The sequence below is a fragment of the Dendrobates tinctorius genome, unplaced genomic scaffold (genome assembly GCF_039654945.1).
Source record: "Dendrobates tinctorius isolate UK_male_01 unplaced genomic scaffold, ASM3965494v1 ptg000030l, whole genome shotgun sequence".
NCBI classification, from domain to species: domain Eukaryota; kingdom Metazoa; phylum Chordata; class Amphibia; order Anura; family Dendrobatidae; genus Dendrobates; species Dendrobates tinctorius.
Genome location: NW_027361698.1, coordinates 46,282,138 through 46,299,992, shown reverse-complemented (window position 1 = coordinate 46,299,992; position 17,855 = coordinate 46,282,138). Strand labels below are relative to the sequence as shown.

The 17,855-nt window shown below is 43.5% G+C and overlaps 1 protein-coding gene across 2 annotated transcripts in view; it reads right to left on the bottom strand.

Moving 5' to 3' along the window:
• Positions 1 to 17,855, bottom strand: part of JADE1 (jade family PHD finger 1) — a 129,003-nt gene that overhangs the window by 86,020 nt on the left and 25,128 nt on the right. For both annotated transcript variants that reach the window (XM_073572078.1, XM_073572077.1), the window contains exon 2: positions 6,851 to 6,929. In XM_073572078.1, coding sequence (XP_073428179.1) covers positions 6,851 to 6,902 — 52 coding nt within the window. In that variant the 5' untranslated portion in view covers positions 6,903 to 6,929. The remainder of the gene's footprint in view (positions 1 to 6,850; positions 6,930 to 17,855) is intronic.

The following is a 17,855-nucleotide window of genomic DNA, read 5'->3' as shown; positions in this document are numbered from 1 at the left end:
GCTGCACGTTTTAAAGGTCTCTTGTGGAAAATGATCTGAGTCATGTAGTTTCAATGACTTTATGTGACAGCCTGTTACACAGATCAGCCGGAAAATCCAGAGTAAGGAAACAGAGGTGTAAAAGCAGCCTTTCTGCTGTGCGAGGGCTGCACTCCAGTATTACAAGTATGTCATAGCCTCATAGCTGGAACCTGCCTGCAGTGACACATCACCACTGCTGATCATACTGCAAATATAGGCCCTTTATCAGGAAACACCACAAGTGGGAATTGTGCTGGTGCCATTCATTAGTGCTGGGACACGGCAATAGGCAGACAATGTGCGGTCCGTAACATAATGAGTCTGCAGACTCCTGCGAACATTGGGAAGACCTGTGCTGCCGCCCGCCATTCACCCAGGAGAAGTATTGTAATTACTGGAGACCACATAACCAATGTCACTAGTCAAATACGGAGCTGTCTGCAGCCCTGACATGTCTGCCTGTGATCACCAACTCTTGAAGTCGTGGCATTAATATTAGTGATAAGCAAGAGTGCTTGGATAAAGCGTCGTCTGAGCCCGCTCGTGTGCTAACAGAGTATCGCATCCTCTCTGAACACCGGGGAGCCCTGAGACACTGCTCCTCTGGCTGGGACGGCTGCTGCTCCTGTCACTCAAAAGGCTGACCCCTTTGAGGTGCTGTCACACTTAGCGATGTACCAGCGATCCCGACCAGCGATATGACGTGGTCAGGATCGCTGGTACATCGCTAAGTGGTCGCTAGTGAGCTGCCACACAGGCAGATCTCAACAGCGACATCACTGGGGACGGGGGTCGCTACTTACCTGTCACACTAGGCGATCCTGCGTCCTCCAGCCCGCCTCCACGCTCGTCGCTCGTCTCTCCACAGGAAGCGCCGCAGGAAGCTGACGACGAGAAGCGGTCCTGAACGTTCTCGCGCGATCAGCGATAACCAGCGGGTCGTAGGTAAGTATCAGACACAGCGATATCGCTAGCAATATCGCTATAACGTCACAAGTTATAGCGATATCGCTTAGTGTGACAGTACCTTTACTGTGTCCATGCTGATAGTGAGTAGGTGGTGGCTGCAGCTTTTGCTGCTGGTTGCTCTGAACAAACATGGTAGCCAGGAGGTGAGGTTGAAATGGAGCCTAAGCAGCTTTTTCTGTGGAATGATCCCCTTTCAAGATGGGTCCACAAAGCAGTTATCTGGGTCCACTTTCTCCGTTAATGCCCCCTCTGCAAGAACCAACCAGGAGGCTCTAATCGAGCCATTTTCTTTCAGCGCACACCGTGACGTCACTCGGGCACGCCCATCCCCAGGGTGCCTTGCGCCCATGACAACATCGAGAAGACTTCCCGGCCGCTGCCCACGCTGTGGAAAGCAGACACTGGGAGTGCAGGAGGGGGTGCACTCGGCAGACCGAAACAAGTTGTGAATCCCTGTCTCTGCCCCCCTTTCGTGCATCAAAGCCCCTACTGGACCCGTGAACGGCGCTTCCTGACACCTGAAGGCCAGTGCCACAGGCATGTAAGCCTGCTCTTACGGACACCATGAAAGGGCTGGGTAAGAACTCTCTTCTTCTGTCTTCACCAGGGCTGTGGAGTCGGAGTTGGAGTCGTGGAGTCGGAGTCGGTGCTCATTTTGGTGGAGTCGGAGTCGGAGTTGGAGTCGGTATAAAATGGACCGACTCCGACTCCTAAAATATATAATAAATTGGGTACAGTAATTCAATGCAGGATGTGCTGAATATTTTTTCATAGGAGTTTGGGAAAGTTATGAAATGTCCTATAAATGGCTGTTATATTCCTGATCTAAGGCTACATTCACACACAGCGTTTTTCCTGTGTTTTTTGAGGATACGTTTTTCAGCTGCAAAAGCTGATCATCTTTTTAAAAAACTGCATCACCTGAAAGGTTTTTGAGCTCATAGATAATGTTTTCAATAGCAAAAGCAGATTAGAAATCTGCTCTATCTATATATCCATTTATCCATATCTGTCTATCCATATCGTATCTGTACCAAAAAGAATGAAAACCGGGTAGTACACCAATATATATTCTGTTCTATCTAAACATCTTGATTATTGGATCATAAAAATGATTAAATGTCTGAGGTTCACATTGTACTACAATAAATTTTTCACTTAAATATAAGCAATATGTGTGGGAGTCGGAGTCGTGGAGTCGGAGTTGGAGTCGGTGTAAGGGAAATTGAGGAGTCGGAGTCGCAGGTTTGGCTTACCGACTCCACAGCCCTGGTCTTCACTGTGGATTTCAGCACGGGGTTCCCATCAAGGACAGGAAATCAACTGATGGGGGGGGGGGGGGGTGCTGCCCTTTTGTTTATTGGATCCAATTATTGATTAAACTTGAGCAGGTTTTTTTTTTATTTTCTTGCGGATGAACAAAAATCACTGACGTCTGAATGAGGCCTAGGAAATCAACAACATTTTTGCAGCCCCATGTTGTGCTCATTGACATTTAGATCTTATTTACTATATGGGCATCTGTACAATATGCTGAAAGTCTAATACTAACCTGAAAACTCACAAATCTCAAAATGGGGAATAACTATCCAGTCTTTTGTATGTGATGTTATTAGCAGTAACACATTGCTGGACGCTGCAGCATGGCCACCTGCGCCTATCCACATACTACTGTCAGGACTACAGCCAAATCATGACAGGTGAGCAAACAACCAGCACGGCCACGATGACAAAATAAGCAATTCTGTTCTTCTACACACTAAGCAACACTAATCCTCCACAAACTGCAGCAAGAGCTCTGAAAAACATTGTTTTATCCAGTGGTACAAGGCGTCAGGAGATAGAATTACCTAGTGTAGAGAGGACATGTGTGCGGTATGGACTGAGTGATCGCCAGCCATGCATCTTTATGGGTTAGTATGTGAACACAGAATACCTTTTGTAATTAATACACTGATTTGGTATGATTAGAAAGTGAACTACTCTATTACAAACGTTACTAAAAAGGCACACTACACCTACAAATGGAGGATACAAATAAAGAAAGGATAATAGCACCTAAAGGCCGTGTTTACACAGCAGTGTAAGGCAAAACTAGGAATGTGTCAAAAACGCTGAAGTTTTTCCATATGATTCTACTATACAGCTTCTCTAATTGGCACCTAATTTTCCCACGGAAAACGTATTGACTAGAGTAGGAGCCGGGTATGCATTGTCCCTTCATCCCTGTCCTGCTATGTGTGGCTTCCCCCCTACCTGTCCTGGTATGCGTGGTCCCCCCCCCAGTCACATCGTGGTATGCATGCGTCCCCCCCCCCCCCCCCATCATTAAATGCATGGGGCTCCCACATCCCGTTGTTGTATGCATGTCTTCCCCATTCCCATCGTTGTATGCATGGGTTTCCCCTGTCCTTGTATGCATGGCTCCCCCCGGTCCCATCGTTGCATGCATGGCTCCCCCCTCCCATTCTGGTATGCATGCTTGCTATTCCAGAAAAAAAAACAAAAACATCCTATTCACCCTCCTCCAGCGTTCCCTCAATGCATCTCGCTGGTGCAGGGTTCCAGCAGCTCTTCCTGCTGAGTGATTACGTGGCACCACTCATTAAGATAATGAATATGTGTCCCACGCCTATGGGAGTGGAGATGCGTGTAGATTCATTACCTTAATGAGTGAGGCCACGTCATTGCTCAACACAGGAAGAAAGCTGCCGGCACCGGGAAAAACGGAGATGCAGCGACAGCGCAGAGGAGGGCGAGTATGTCTTCTGGAAGCCAGCAGCTGTCACTGTGCATGCTATTTAGCAGCGGCACATGCTTTAGCCACAGCCGTCGGCTCCTGCCACTCCTCCCCCGCTGGCTTTCTGGACAATGACTCGTGTATAAGCCGAGGGGGCATTTTCAGCACAAAAAAATGTGCTGAAAAACTTGGCTTATACTCAAGTATATACGGTATGTAAAATATTGACCAAATATTGCTCTGCTCTATGTAGAAAGAGGAAGTCTCTTGTTCCTGCATTTATCATTCCCCTCCAACTTCTAACTCGGCTGTGACCGTCTCCACCCTGCCCTAGAGTTTTGCAGCGACTTCTGACTTGTGCAAAGAAAATTGACCTCCTGTTACTACATGGAGCTTAGAAGGATTCAGCTAGTCAGTTTTTAAATCACGTGGGGTCATCTATTGCATTTGTTCCATGCTGTGCATAAATATGTGATTCTTCAGATGTTGTATAAGTCAAGCCTGATGAAGAGACCTGAGTAGTCTCGAAAGCTTGCAATTTGTTACCATCTTTTCAGTTAGCCATTAAAAGGTATCAACCACTGAGGACTCTCTATTTTTCATGGACGGGATAGTACGTCAGTCGATCAGCGGCGCTCACGGGGGGAGCGCCGCTGATTGTGGCCGGGTATCAGCTGATTATCACAGTTGACACCCGGCACTATGTCAGGAGCGGTCACGGACCACTCCCGGCACACTGTGATCAAACTTGTTTTGTTAAAAAAAATAAATAAATAAAAGTACACATATCTGGTATCGCCATGTCCGTAATGACCCGTCATATAAAACTGTCCCACTAGTTAACCCCTTTAGTGAACCCCTTAAAAAAAATAAAAAATAATTATTTTTATATAAAATTGTTTTTATTGTATAAAAGCGCCAAAACATAAAAAAAGATCTAAATGAAATATTGCTGGTTGTAATCATACTGACCCGAAGAATAAAACTGCTTTATTAATCTTACCACATGCGGAAAGGTGTAAACGCCCCCCCCCCCCCAAAAGAAATTCATAAATTGCTAGTTTTTGTTCGTTCTGCATCCCAAAAATTGTAATAAAAAGCGATAAAAAAAAAGTCATGTGCGCGAAAATGGTACCAATAAAAACGTCAACTTGTTCCGCAAAAAATAAGACCTCACGTGACTCTGTGGGCCAAAATATGGAAAAATTATAGCTTTCAAAACATGCTGATGCAAAAACTATTTTTGCAATAAAAAGCGTATGACAGCTGCCAAACATAAAAACCCGCTATAAATGGTAAATTAAACCCCCTTCATCATCCCCGTAGTAAGGGAAAAATAATAAAATTAAAAAAAAATGTATTTTTTATTGATTTACTATTTATAGCGAGTTTTTATATTTGGCAGCTGTCACATGCTAAAAGACGCTTTTTATTGCAAAAAATTGTTTTTGCATCACCACATTTCGAGATCTATAAATTTTCCATATTTTGACCCACAGTCATGTGAGGTCTTATTTTTTCCAGGACGAGTTGACGTTTTTACTGATACCATTTTTGGGCATGTGACTTTTTTTATCGCTTTTTATTCCGATTTTTGGGACGAAGAATGAACAAAAACCACCAACTCATGAATTTCTTTGGGGGGAGGGACGTTTACACCGTTCCGCGTGTGGTAAAATTGATAAATCAGTTTTATTCTTCCGGTAAGAACGATTACAGCGATACCTCATTTATATTTTTTTTTATGTTTTGGCGGTTTTATACAATAAAAACAATTTGATGTAAAAAAAAATATTTTTGCATCGCTTTATTCGGCGAGCTATAACTTTCTTATTTTTTTCTCTGATGACGCTGTATGGCAGCTCGTTTTCAGCGGTACCATGTTTCTTTATATCCATCTTTTTGATTGCGTGTTATTGCACTTTTTGCTTGGCAGTATGATAAAGCATTGTTTTTTGCATCGCTTTATTCTGTGAGCTATAATGTTTTTATTTTTTCACAAAAGATACTGTATGGCGGCTCTTTTTTTGCGGGACAAGATGACGTTTTTGAAGGGGTTCACTAAAAGGGTTAACTAGTGGGACAGTTTTATAGGGCGGGTCGTTAAGGACGCGGCGATACTAAATATATGTGTACTTTTATTGTTTGTTTTTTTTCCATTATTTACATAAAGAAATGAATTTATTGGGGAATATATTTTTTATTCTTTAATTTAGGAATTTTAAAAAAAATATATATTTTTTAATTTTACTTCTTTACATTGTCCCAGTGTGAGACATTACTATATAGCGATCTGACAGGCAGTGCAGGGGGCTTCTCAACACCTGCTCTCAGCAGACACCGAGAAGCCACCTCCCTGCAGGACCCGGAAGAACCTGTGGCCATCTTGGATCCGGGGTCCTGCAAGGAGGAGGCCATCAGAACAACGCAAGCACAATGCGTTGTTCTGAGGGTCTCAGGGAAGCACGCAGGGAGCCCCCCCCCCTGAGAAATGCTTCCCTATGCCCCCGGGACACTGCGATCATATTTAATCGTAGTGTGCCTGGGGTTAACGTGCCAGGAGCGGTACGTGACCGCTCCTGGCACATTGTGTCGGGTGTCAGCTGTGATAATCAGCTGACACCCGGCTGCGTCCCCCCCCCATGAGCGCAGCTGGTCGCTATGACGTACTATCCAGTCCATGGGCATTAAGGCCCAGGGCACATGGACGGGATAGTACGTCATATGTCAGAAAGGGGTTAATATGCAAGAACACCTCTCCATACCCTTCAGGTACAGATGCTCTCGGAGAATGAACCTATACATCAGCGCCACCTCTACTTCCCAAATGCAGCAGTGTTTTTGTGACTCCTTTAGCGGAGACTAGAAGAGGTTCTGTACGTGATGAATGGAGGTATCTACACTTATTACAAGCAGGTACGGCAGCACAGAGAACCCAGGGGAGGTTTAAAAAAAACAAACAAAACAAACTAGAGCTAATGTCATTCCAACCTTTGCTATGAGCAACGGCCTGAACTACCATAATGACTTGATAGAAACCAGGAGGAGTGCATTTTTGTTCATCCTCCTGTAATTTTGTTTGGGATAAATACATACGACGAAAGTAATGTGACAACTTACTGGCATTGTCATCGGAATCATCACTGCTGCTCGGCAGGCGTGAGCGTTTCATGGTTAGCACTGGGATACAACAGGCGACCTTGCAAGGAAAGAAAAAAAGACAAATGTGTCAATTGCATAAAACCCGATACACTGTGATCAACCATCAACCAAATTACCAATATAACTGCCCCATGTACAAAACCCACAAGAAATGTGTCGCTATTATGGCAGAAAGTAGTCAAGAATCCAATGTGTGGGCAGCTGGCTGCGCGCTTAGAAGAAGCAGTGAACCAATGTACGGATGTGATCAAATACAGAGTTTTTGCAGCATTTTTTTTTTTTGCTGCGGTTTTATTTTTGCAAGTTAAAAGCCGATTTTTAGGCTAAGTTCACACGTTGTGTTTTGCTGTGTTTTTCCTTTTCCCTGCAGAAAAAACCTGCTCTCTTCTCAGTAACAGGGTAAGTTCACACTAGACATTTTTTTCTGCAGCAAAAAAATCTCTTGGCAGGAAAGAAGCTGAAGAAAAAAAACAAGCATGCTTTCCTCGTTTTTCTTTGCGCCAGTTTTGGCATGCTAGATTTGTTTCTTGTGCATGCTGATAATGTTCCTAGTGTTGAAAAAAGCCCTACTCTATAGAATCAGGCATTGGCACAAAAAAAAAAACCTGATGCCTGCGTGTTTGGTGCTCCTTTTCACCACCCATTCATTTCAATAGGTAAAAAATGCTGGAAAAACGCTGAAAAGAAGTGACATTGCGCCATTGTGCAAAAAAACAAGCAAAGCATAAAATCCTGAGGACAAAAAATACAATGTGTGTGCATGAGATTTCCGAAATCTCAGACTTTGCTGGTACTGTAAAACACAGCTGAAAATTTGCATTAAAAACAAGGATCGCTACTACCAACAAGTGGCGCTATAGAGTTCAAGTCCACTCTTTCTCTGAAGAGGCAATTTGCACATTAAAAAAAAAAAAACAACTAATCAAAAACACTTAGTATAAACGGAGCCAAAGAAGCTGCCTACAAAAAGCAGGTGGGTCTTTATTCTCTTTTGAGCATGCGGACAAAGTTTAGTGCCCCCCCCCCCAAAAAAAAAAATAGTACCAACAAACGCTGTGACATTTCAGAAACCTAATGCGGATGCTTGTTTTGTTTCCTGACAATCTGAACACTGGCGTTTTTTTAAGTCTGCACGATGCCAATACTGTCAGCATTGTTGGCAGCATTTTTTACTCATGGAAAGCAATGAGACTGTTTTTCCAGGGATAAAACTTGATTTAACGTAAAAGCAAACATGTAATCCACACTTAAAAAAAAAAAAAAAATGGGAGTATTCAATGCATTTTTACTGCCAAGAGAGCAGGTTTTGCCTGTAGAAAAAAAACACCACGCAGCAAAACCGCTGCAGGTGAACGTAGCCTAATATTTACTGTAATATATTTTCTTAAAAATTAAAAGGAATCTGTTACCAGGTTTTGCCATCTAATCTCAGAGAGGTATAATGTAGAGACCGAGACTCTGATTACAGCGATATGTCACTTACTGGGCTGCTTGCTGTAGTTTTGATTCAAAACAGCAGGTATATCAGCAGATTATCACTAAAGGACTAGTAAAACCTGCTGCCATGTAGTCCTTCATATTCACGAGCGCTGTATTATGCCACTGATTGGCTGCTTTCTGTGTATGCAGTGTACACAGTGCTCAGTATTCGAATTAGAGAAGAGACTCCTTCGGACCCTCGGTACCATAAACGTGTAAAAAATAGAATTAAAGTAAAAAATAGTGATCTACTCACCTTCCGACAGCCCCCGGAATCTGTCCCTCCTCTCCACGCTGCCGGCATCTTCCGTTCCCAGTACTGCTTTCTTCGCGAGAGGACGTCAGCAGCGGTCTTTGGCGCAAAGCGGTACTGGGAACGGAAGATGCCGACAGCGTGGAGAGGAGGGACAGATTCCAGGGGCCGTCGGGTGGTAAGTATATCACATTTTTTATTTTAATCTGCCGCTGGCCATATTCTAGAGTACCTGATGCTTTAGAATCGGGCCAGCAGCTAGTGGTAGATAAGCAGCAGCAAAGAAAACTGGAATTTTATCAAAAGTGAAGCAAGCAGCACAGTAAGTGATACATCACAGGAATCAGGATCTCTGCCCCAAAGATCTGCTCTCAGATGGGGTAGCAAAAACCTGGTGAGAGTCCCCTTAAAGGTTCCCTCTTTTCTTGTAAAGAACAAAATTGCCTGTGACTTCTTTCTAATGACGCATAGGGAATTTCTCCAATTATCTTATTATTTGGGTTACGTACCTAGCCACACCGCTTTACAACCCTGCTTAATCTAACGGAATAAAGCTTGTAAAATACTTCCTGGCCCCGATACATCATTGCCTTTATGCATTTTTTCTGATGTGACCTGATCTTGTCATAGCCACCAAGTTAATTAAAAATAAGACGCAAATCAAATAATGAACATGAAGTAGCTTCATTTTCCTTTTTCAAAATGTCACAGTTTGAGCTCTTGGACTCTAGTACAAAATCTGTGTAGTTGAAGACTAAGGCTGGTTTCACATTCGCGCTTTTTAAGCGCCCGCACGGCCGGGGGTAGCTCCGCCCCCGAGCCGGCTCTCTGCCCGGCGTGCCCGCCCCTTCCTTGTAGCGCCGCCTCCTAGCGCACAGCGGCGCCTGCGATCGGCGCACCCTATCTTTAGCATAGGGTGCGCAGATCGTGCGCAGGCCGTGCGCTAGTTGCGCTTTGACCTGCGCTGCGCACTTTTGACGGTGCGCCGTGCGCGCCAAAATCCGAAAAGTTTGATTTTGGCGCGCACGGCGCACCGTCAAAAGTGCGCAGCGCAGGTCAAAGCGCAACTAGCGCACGGCCTGCGCACGATCTGCGCACCCTATGCTAAAGATAGGGTGCGCCGATCGCAGGCGCCGCTGTGCGCTAGGAGGCGGCGCTACAAGGAAGGGGCGGGCACGCCGGGCAGAGAGCCGGATCGGGGGCGGAGCTACCCCCGGCCGTGCGTGCGCTTAAAAAGCGCGAATGTGAAACCAGCCTAAGTCCGACATTTAAAAAAAAAAAAAAAAGGCAACTTAACCCCTACTTGACATGGCTATTTTCCGTTTTCAATTTTTCATTTTTGTGCTGCCGTAGCCATATGAGATTTTGCTTTTCGTGGGGAAAGTTGTGGTTTTAAAGGACACCATATATTTTACCATGTTACGTACTGGAAAGTGGGGGAAGAATTCAAAATGTGGCAAAATTGCAAGAAAAATGGAGAAAAAAAAAAGCGAAAATTCAGAATTGATTTTTTTTATTGTGTTCCTTATATGGTAATAGAATTTTCCAGGTCAGTACGATTATGGGGAGAAACAAAAAAAAAAAAATAATCAAAAATTTGTACTAAAAAAAATTACTTGGCCACCTTGTTCCAAGACCCATAATGTTTTGAATTTTCAGTTGAGAGGGAGGGTGGGCTTTTTATACCCTGAGCTGATGTTTTTATTGATCGCACTTTGAGGTAGATACGTTTTGATCGCCTTTTATCACATTTTTTGTAGGACAGCAATGACTGAAAAACGCATTCTGATTATTTTTTGTCATTACAGAGTTTACAGATCGAGTTAATTTCATATTTTCGTACATTGGACTTTTACGGACATAGTGACACTACATTTTACGGACATAGTGACACTACATGTGTATTTTTTGTCAATATTTTATGGCAGAAAAGTGGTGTTGATTTGAACTTTAAAAAACAGTTTTTTTCACGTTTCTCTATTTTGGAATCCTCTTAGTGGACTTGAATCTGTTCTTGCTTGTACTATACATAGCAATACTACAGTACGGCTGTGTACAGTAACGTATGAACACCAGTCAGAAGCTAGTGGTCACAACCATTGTGACAGGCACGGGGATATTCAGCTGACCCTTGGCTATTATGACAACTCTTTGATGCCGCTCAATAACATCATGGGGTGCCAATGGGTGCATAGAATTACGTGTCCCTCTGTTGGCGGGCTACAAATGCTGCTGTCAGAGATCGACAATGGTATTTAAAAGTTAACAGCCATAGGTGTAAGGCTACGTTCACACGTAGCGGAACTCTTGCGGAAGTTACCGCGAGAATTCCGGAATTCCATTCCGCGGGAAAAATCACATTTTAAATTCCCGCGGAAAAACTAGCGATTTGCAAGCGAAATTAGGTTGCAGAATGCTAGCGTTTTCCAAGCGATCTGGAGCATTGCTTGGAGAACTGATTGACAGGTTAGTCACACTCGTCAAACATAGTGTTTGACAAGTGTGACCAACTTTTTAATATTGAGGCTGCCTATGCGGCATTAGTAGTAAAAGATAAAATGTAAAAAATAATAAAATATATTGTTATTCTCACCTTCCGGCGTCCCGCGCAGCATTCCCGCCTCTCTCCACGCTCCCAGTAATCCTTTGCGCAAATGACCGCGAGCCGTCGTGCTCCCGCGGGATCGCAACGTCATTGCGGTCATTCTCGCAAAAGATTACTGAGACCGGGAGCGTGGAGAATGGCGGGAAGGCTGTGCGGGACGCCGGAAGGTGAGAATAACAATATTTTTTATTTTAATTCCATTTTTTACAGGGATATGGTACCCAAAGCCCGGAGGACAGTCTCCTCTCCTCCGGACAGCCACATGCAGAAAGTAAGCAGAACAATGCACTCCTATGTGGGCGGAATCGCCGCGATTCCGCTAAGTTAATGAGCATGCTGCGTTTTTTACCGCAAAGCGATTCCGCTGCGTAAAAAAACGCAGCATTAGCACAGCATTGCGGAATCCCATAGGATGCTTATTTTTCGCGGCAAAATAGTGCGTTTAAAACCGCCGCGAAAACGCGAAAAAACAGCGACGTGTGAACTCAGCCTAACTGCTAAGAGTAGATGATGGCTGAATATCACTGAAATCATCTGCAAGGAAAGATGCGGGCTCGGCTTGGGACGCTGCATTAACAAATCAGGAGCAATACATTTTTCCATAAAAAATGGAATAAGGCATAACTGTAGGCCCTATTAAGCCAAGAGGTTCACCCATCCCTCCTTCACCCCCCTTTGCATTGAACTCTTTAGTTCATAAGGTTGTTAACATTTGGGTATTTTTTATTCTGACTTAAAAGAATTTACTTTTGGCCAAAAATACTTTTTGCAAATGGGTTTCATAAAAAACCCCCACTTTCCTCCGTTTGCCTTCTATAACCTCTATATTGCAAAGTTTATGGCTATAAATTCATGCGCAAATGTGCAGAAAATTGCAGCCGCAAATCAGAATTGACACTTTGCAACCCATATGAATCCTGGGAGCAGAACAATCGTTATCCAGGCTGGACATATTTACAACTAGCATTTATTTCGGGACAAATGGCAAGATCTACTACAAAACCTGCCATTGTCAGAAAATGGAGATACATACTGTAGCTAGGCAACCACAACATGCGCAACCCCAAGATTACCCAACACTGAAATTAATGGCGGTCTGAAGTGTCTTACAACTCTTCCTGCCCCAGAAATCCTCATGTGTTACAGCAACATATTACAGACCCCAAAAGTAATGTGTCTGCTCCCGCTACTAGAATTCAAGAGATTGAAATCACTTTGGGGGAGAAGCGGCAGTCATTTTCTTCCATTCATCTCATCTGTCCACGTGCCGGCGGTCAGTGAGAAGCACACGAACGAAGAGGAGGGAGGACATTGATGGAAGCCTCAAAATGTAAATTGCTGATGTTCTCTTTAGAAACAACTCCTAATCTGCATTTTCACATTGGTTGCCTAAACTGACATGTTTTGCCTGTAGGGGTATTTGCATTTCTAATACAGCATGCAAAGTAGTTATCAAAAGAGAGATGTGCAGACCAGACCAGCAACCACAGGCTACGCCACTCTTGGCTTTACCTCCTCTACATGGACTGACCTCAGCTAGGGTCAGGCAAGATGGCTAAAAAAAATAAAATCTATACGTATTTTTCTTCAATTTTTGGGGGTTTTAGAGATACCCTTTCCTTACTAAACAAAACCAAATCCATGAACATTTCATAAGTGCTAAGTGCTCTGGCTTAGCAGACACGGACTAGTGACATGGCCGCTGGACCAAGGGCCTACAAATCTTTTTGCTCAAGTCTAACTTCAAGCAAAGACAATTCTGTACTTTTAAAGGATTTTCGTCATGTCTGTCCTTTTATCGGACTATACAGAGCAGCACGCTGAGCTATTTGGCTCCGTATTTTTCCCTGGATCAGTAATAAGTACAATGCAGATGTGAACTAGATCTAAAGGCCCCATCTCACATAGCGAGATCGCTAATGCGTCACCGATTTTGTGACACAACAGCGAGATCGCTACATGTGACACATAGCGGTGACCGCCCCCTGCTGGATATCGCTGATCGTGCTCTAATGTCCTGGGCCATTTTTTTCATCGTGGGTGTCCTGCTGGCCAGCATGCATCGCTGTGTTTGATGCCGGATTGTTGCTGCGTCGCTGAAGAGATCTGCCTGTTTGACATCTTAATAGCGATCATTTAGCGACGCACCAGTGATCCTTACAGGACGTATTGTTGTTGGGATCGCTGGTGCGTCGCTATGTGAAATGGGACCCTAACTCTGTCTTCTTCTGAAGTGCATGTGTACATACACTAATTAGGAGGCAGACACACAGATTCTCACTAATAAGTTTGATTTTTACTAAAGTGATTTTTTTGTGTTACGGTAATTACTGATTTTATTAATCCTGTGGGATATTGCCCAGGCCTTACCCTTATTAACTAATCACAGCACTGCATTTGTCATTTCTGGCAATTCCAATGTTTAGGCATAGATCCCATTAAAATTATCTTTACAACATTTTGGAGCCACATATTCTAATTAGCTGGTGAAGCCCAATCCAGTAGCAAGTGACTATCACATCTGCTGTGCCCCTCTGCCTCCTCCTTGCTCCCCAAATCCCACAATTGCACACTTGTGACTTTGGGCATGCACAATCGGCAGAAGTTTATGTGTCCCTGCCACAGCAGTCTCACAGACGAAGCAGATCCCCCTGCGAGCATACAACAGACATTGTGTGCTGCGGTGTCAGCGCTCAGACGGCTAGGTAGTGGCACATACTTTAGCCATGTACAGTGAACTCCTGCACGTGTCACTACTTTGTGAGATCGGCCCTTTAATATAGCAGCATAGCACATCTGCCGTATGCTCACAAAGGGAAATGTTTGGTCTACCAGTCTTCAGGGACAAGCAATGGCACATGCAGATGTTCGCTGCTGTAGCCACACATGTGAAAGATTTATAAAGTAGAGAAAAGGCGCAGTCTCCCTGCAGAGACATCAATCATGCCTCTGTGGGCATGATATCCGTGTGCGGGACTGGTCGGCACAAAATGCACACCTCTGGGACAAATCAGTTACCTACCCGCTGGGATTCTTGCCTAAATGTTGGGGTTGCAAGAAATCAGTGTTAAATGACATATGCAGAGCTCTAATTAGCGAATAGGGGGAATTTTGGCTGCCAGGTCCCCTGTAAAGTGGTTGTTTCAACTTACTTAAGGACAGGGAGGTCAAACTCAAACACACAGTGGGAGAAAATTAAAAGTTGGGACAAAGTCACGGGCCGACCTTCATATTTATAAAAAAAAAAAAAAAAAAAAAAAATGCCTACAAAGGAGGAAGTTTTTCACATGGAAACAAACTTAAAGGGCTTGTCACCACAAAGTACATTTTAATTAATAAGTCTTAGAACAAAATATTGGACTAATATGTTATGTAAGAGCAGCAAAAAGCATATGGCCCAATAGCCTAATTTAAATATGTAATAAAGTATAAAAACCTTGAATACTACAGATAATAAGGCATGATGCAAACAAAATTGCCCCACACACAGTAAGATACCCCCACAGTAAACTCCACACAGATGGTATGATGACCCCATTGTACCTCCCTGCCTCAATTCCCCTGACAAAGAATGGTGACCCCAAACAAAGTCAGATTCCTCAACTGTAATTCCCATACAGCCATCCACACAGTTTAATGGTCAAAGTGCTCCATACAGTATAATGGCTCTACACATTGCCTTCCATACAGTATAATGGCCTCACAAAGTGCTCCATACAGTATAATGCCCACAGAAAGTGCTCCATACAGTATTTAAAAAGAAAAAAAAAAAAAAAAACTGCCTGTACCCCTCGCTGCTTCGGTCTCTCCATGGTGTATTCAGATCCTCTGTACAACTGGGTACAGGGGATGCGTTGTCGTGACGTCAGCAGGGGAATGATAGGACAGGGAGAATCAGTTGACGCTCCCTCCTTCATCAATGCTTTCAACTGTGTGTGCAGATACAATTGAAAGTGCAATGCCAGGTGAAAGTGCAATGCTGGGCAAGGGACAGAGCCAAATAAACTCAGGGGACCCGCCTGGCGTCGTGGGACAAATATACTCACCCTGTGGTCCAGATTTCGACAAATGTGCACTAGAAAATGCCAGTAATATCAAATCGACTAGAATCTGAAGAGATGACAATATGAACAGTCATTGACTGCGTTAAAGGGGTTGTCCACTCCAAATTCAGACCAGTCCAAATAAGTGTGTGACTGCATGCACTCGGGGATTTGTCGGTTTCTGACCCGGGATCAGAGGGTATGCATGCGTTATACAGGTCAGAATCTCCGCAGTGCACGGTGTGCGCTTGGAGAGGGGAATTAATAAGTCTGCAGTCACATCGATTTTGACCGGACAACTCCTTTAAAGAGATACTCGTTGCTTGACCTTCTGGGATTTCTTGATTGCAACCCAAAAGTCTCCAAAATTCAGCTAAAAGATGTCAAAGTAAGAATTTAACAAAAGTATATATTTTTATATGCTGATGTATGGCTGCATATAACTAGACTAGGCTTTCACCTTAGTCAGTCAGCTCAGGGAAGCTGACCAGACTGGATGTGTCTTGGAGCTAAGAAGAGACAAGCCAGAATCCTTCTCTGATAAGAGTCTGCACAGTCTGTATGCACCAAACTGCAAGTATCAGTGGTCTCTATGGACGATAGCAGTTTTGTTTCACTGGACTATGACTAGCTCAGTCATGTATGAGTAGCCAGGGTCTATTTAGTTTAGTCAGTGCTTAGACAAGGCTAGGAACTTTGTGTTTATGGTTTTATTTTTGAGCTGTGCAAATAAACTTTACATTGTTTTGACTCCAAGAATCCAGTGCCAGTGTAAACATTGCCTACCCCTGAGTATACACTACCAAGTATGGGGTCACCCAGATAATTTTGTGTTTTCCATGAAAACTCATACTTTTATTAATCAAATGAGTTGCCAAATGAATTTAAAATCTAGTCTAGACATTGACAAGGTTCAAAAAAAAAGATTTTTATTTGAAATAATTTTCTCCTTCATAATTTGCTTTTGTCAAAGAATGCTCCCTTTTCAGCAATTACAGCATTGCAGACTTTTAGTATTCTAGCAGTTAATTTGCTGAGGTAATCTGGAGAAATTTCACCCCATGCTTCCAGAAGCCCCTCCCACAAGTTGGTTTGGCTTGATGGGCACTTTTTGCGTACCATATGGTCAAGCTGCTCCCACAACAGCTCAATGGGGTTGAGATCTGGTGACTGCACTGGCCACTCCATTACAGACAGAATACCAGCTTCCTGCTTCTTCCCTAAATATTTCTTGCATAATTTGGAGGTGTGCTTTGGGTCATTGTCCTGTTGTAGGATGAAATTGGCTCCAATCAAGCGCTGTCCACAGGGTATGGCATGGTGTTGCACAATGGAGTGTTAGCCTTCCTTATTAAAAATCCCTTTTACCTTATACAAATCTCCCACTTTACCAGCACCAAAGCAACCCCAGACCATCACATTAACTCCACCATGCTTGACAGATGGCGTCAGGCACTCTTCCAGCATCTTTTCTATTGTTCTGCCTCTCACAAATGTTCTTCTGTGTGATTCAAACTTGAATTCGTCTGGCCATAACACTTTTTTCCAATCTTCCTCTATTCAATGTCTGTGTTCTTTTGCCCATATTAATCTTTTCATTTTATTAGCCAGTCTCAGATATAGCTTTTTCTTTGCCACTCTGCCCTGAAGGCCAGCATCCCGGAGTTGCCTATTCACTGTAGACGTTGACACTGGCGTTTTGCGTGTACTATTTAATGAAGCTGCCAGTTAAGGACCTGTGAGGTGTCGATTTCTCAAACTAAAGACTGTAATGTACTTGTCTTGTTGCTCAGCGGGGCCTCCCACTTCTCTTTCTTCTCTGGTTAGAGCCTGTTTGTGCTCTCCTCTGAAGGGAGTAGTACACACGGTTGTAGGAAATCTTCAGCTTCTTGGCAATTTCTCTCATGGAATACCCTTCATTTCTAAGAACAAGAATAGACTGTCGAGTTTCACATCAAAGTTCTTTTTTTCTGGCCATTTTGAGAGTTTAATGGAACTAACAAATGTAATGCTCCAGATTCTCAACTAGCTCAAAGGAAGGTCAGGTTTATAGCTTCTCTAATCAGCCAAACTGTTTTCAGCTGTGCTAACCTAACATACTTGCACAAGGGTTTTCAAGGGTATTCTAACCATCCATTAGCCTTCTTACATAGTTAGCAAAACACAAAGTATAAGAACACTGGAGTGATGGTTGTTGGAAATGGGCCTCTATACACCTATGAACATATTGCATTACAAACCAGAGGTTTGCAGCTAGAATTGTCATTTTCCACATTAACAATGTATAGAGTGTATTTCTGAATCATTTAATGTTAGCTTCATTGGAAAAAACTGTGCTTTTCTTTCAAAAATAAGGAAATTTCTAAGTGACCCTAAACCTTTGAACGGTAGTGTAAATACACACATACACACAGAAACAAACTAGCAGAGCACCAAGATGCTTCCCAGTTCCCGTTGTACTGCAGCAGGGTTGGTGCAGTGTGACAGATAGGCAGGGACCACAGGAAAGTTCAAAACAAATGTATTTTAATGTCCAAAAGAAACAGCACAAGGAAATGCTCCAGATCGCAGCCAGGTGTCAAA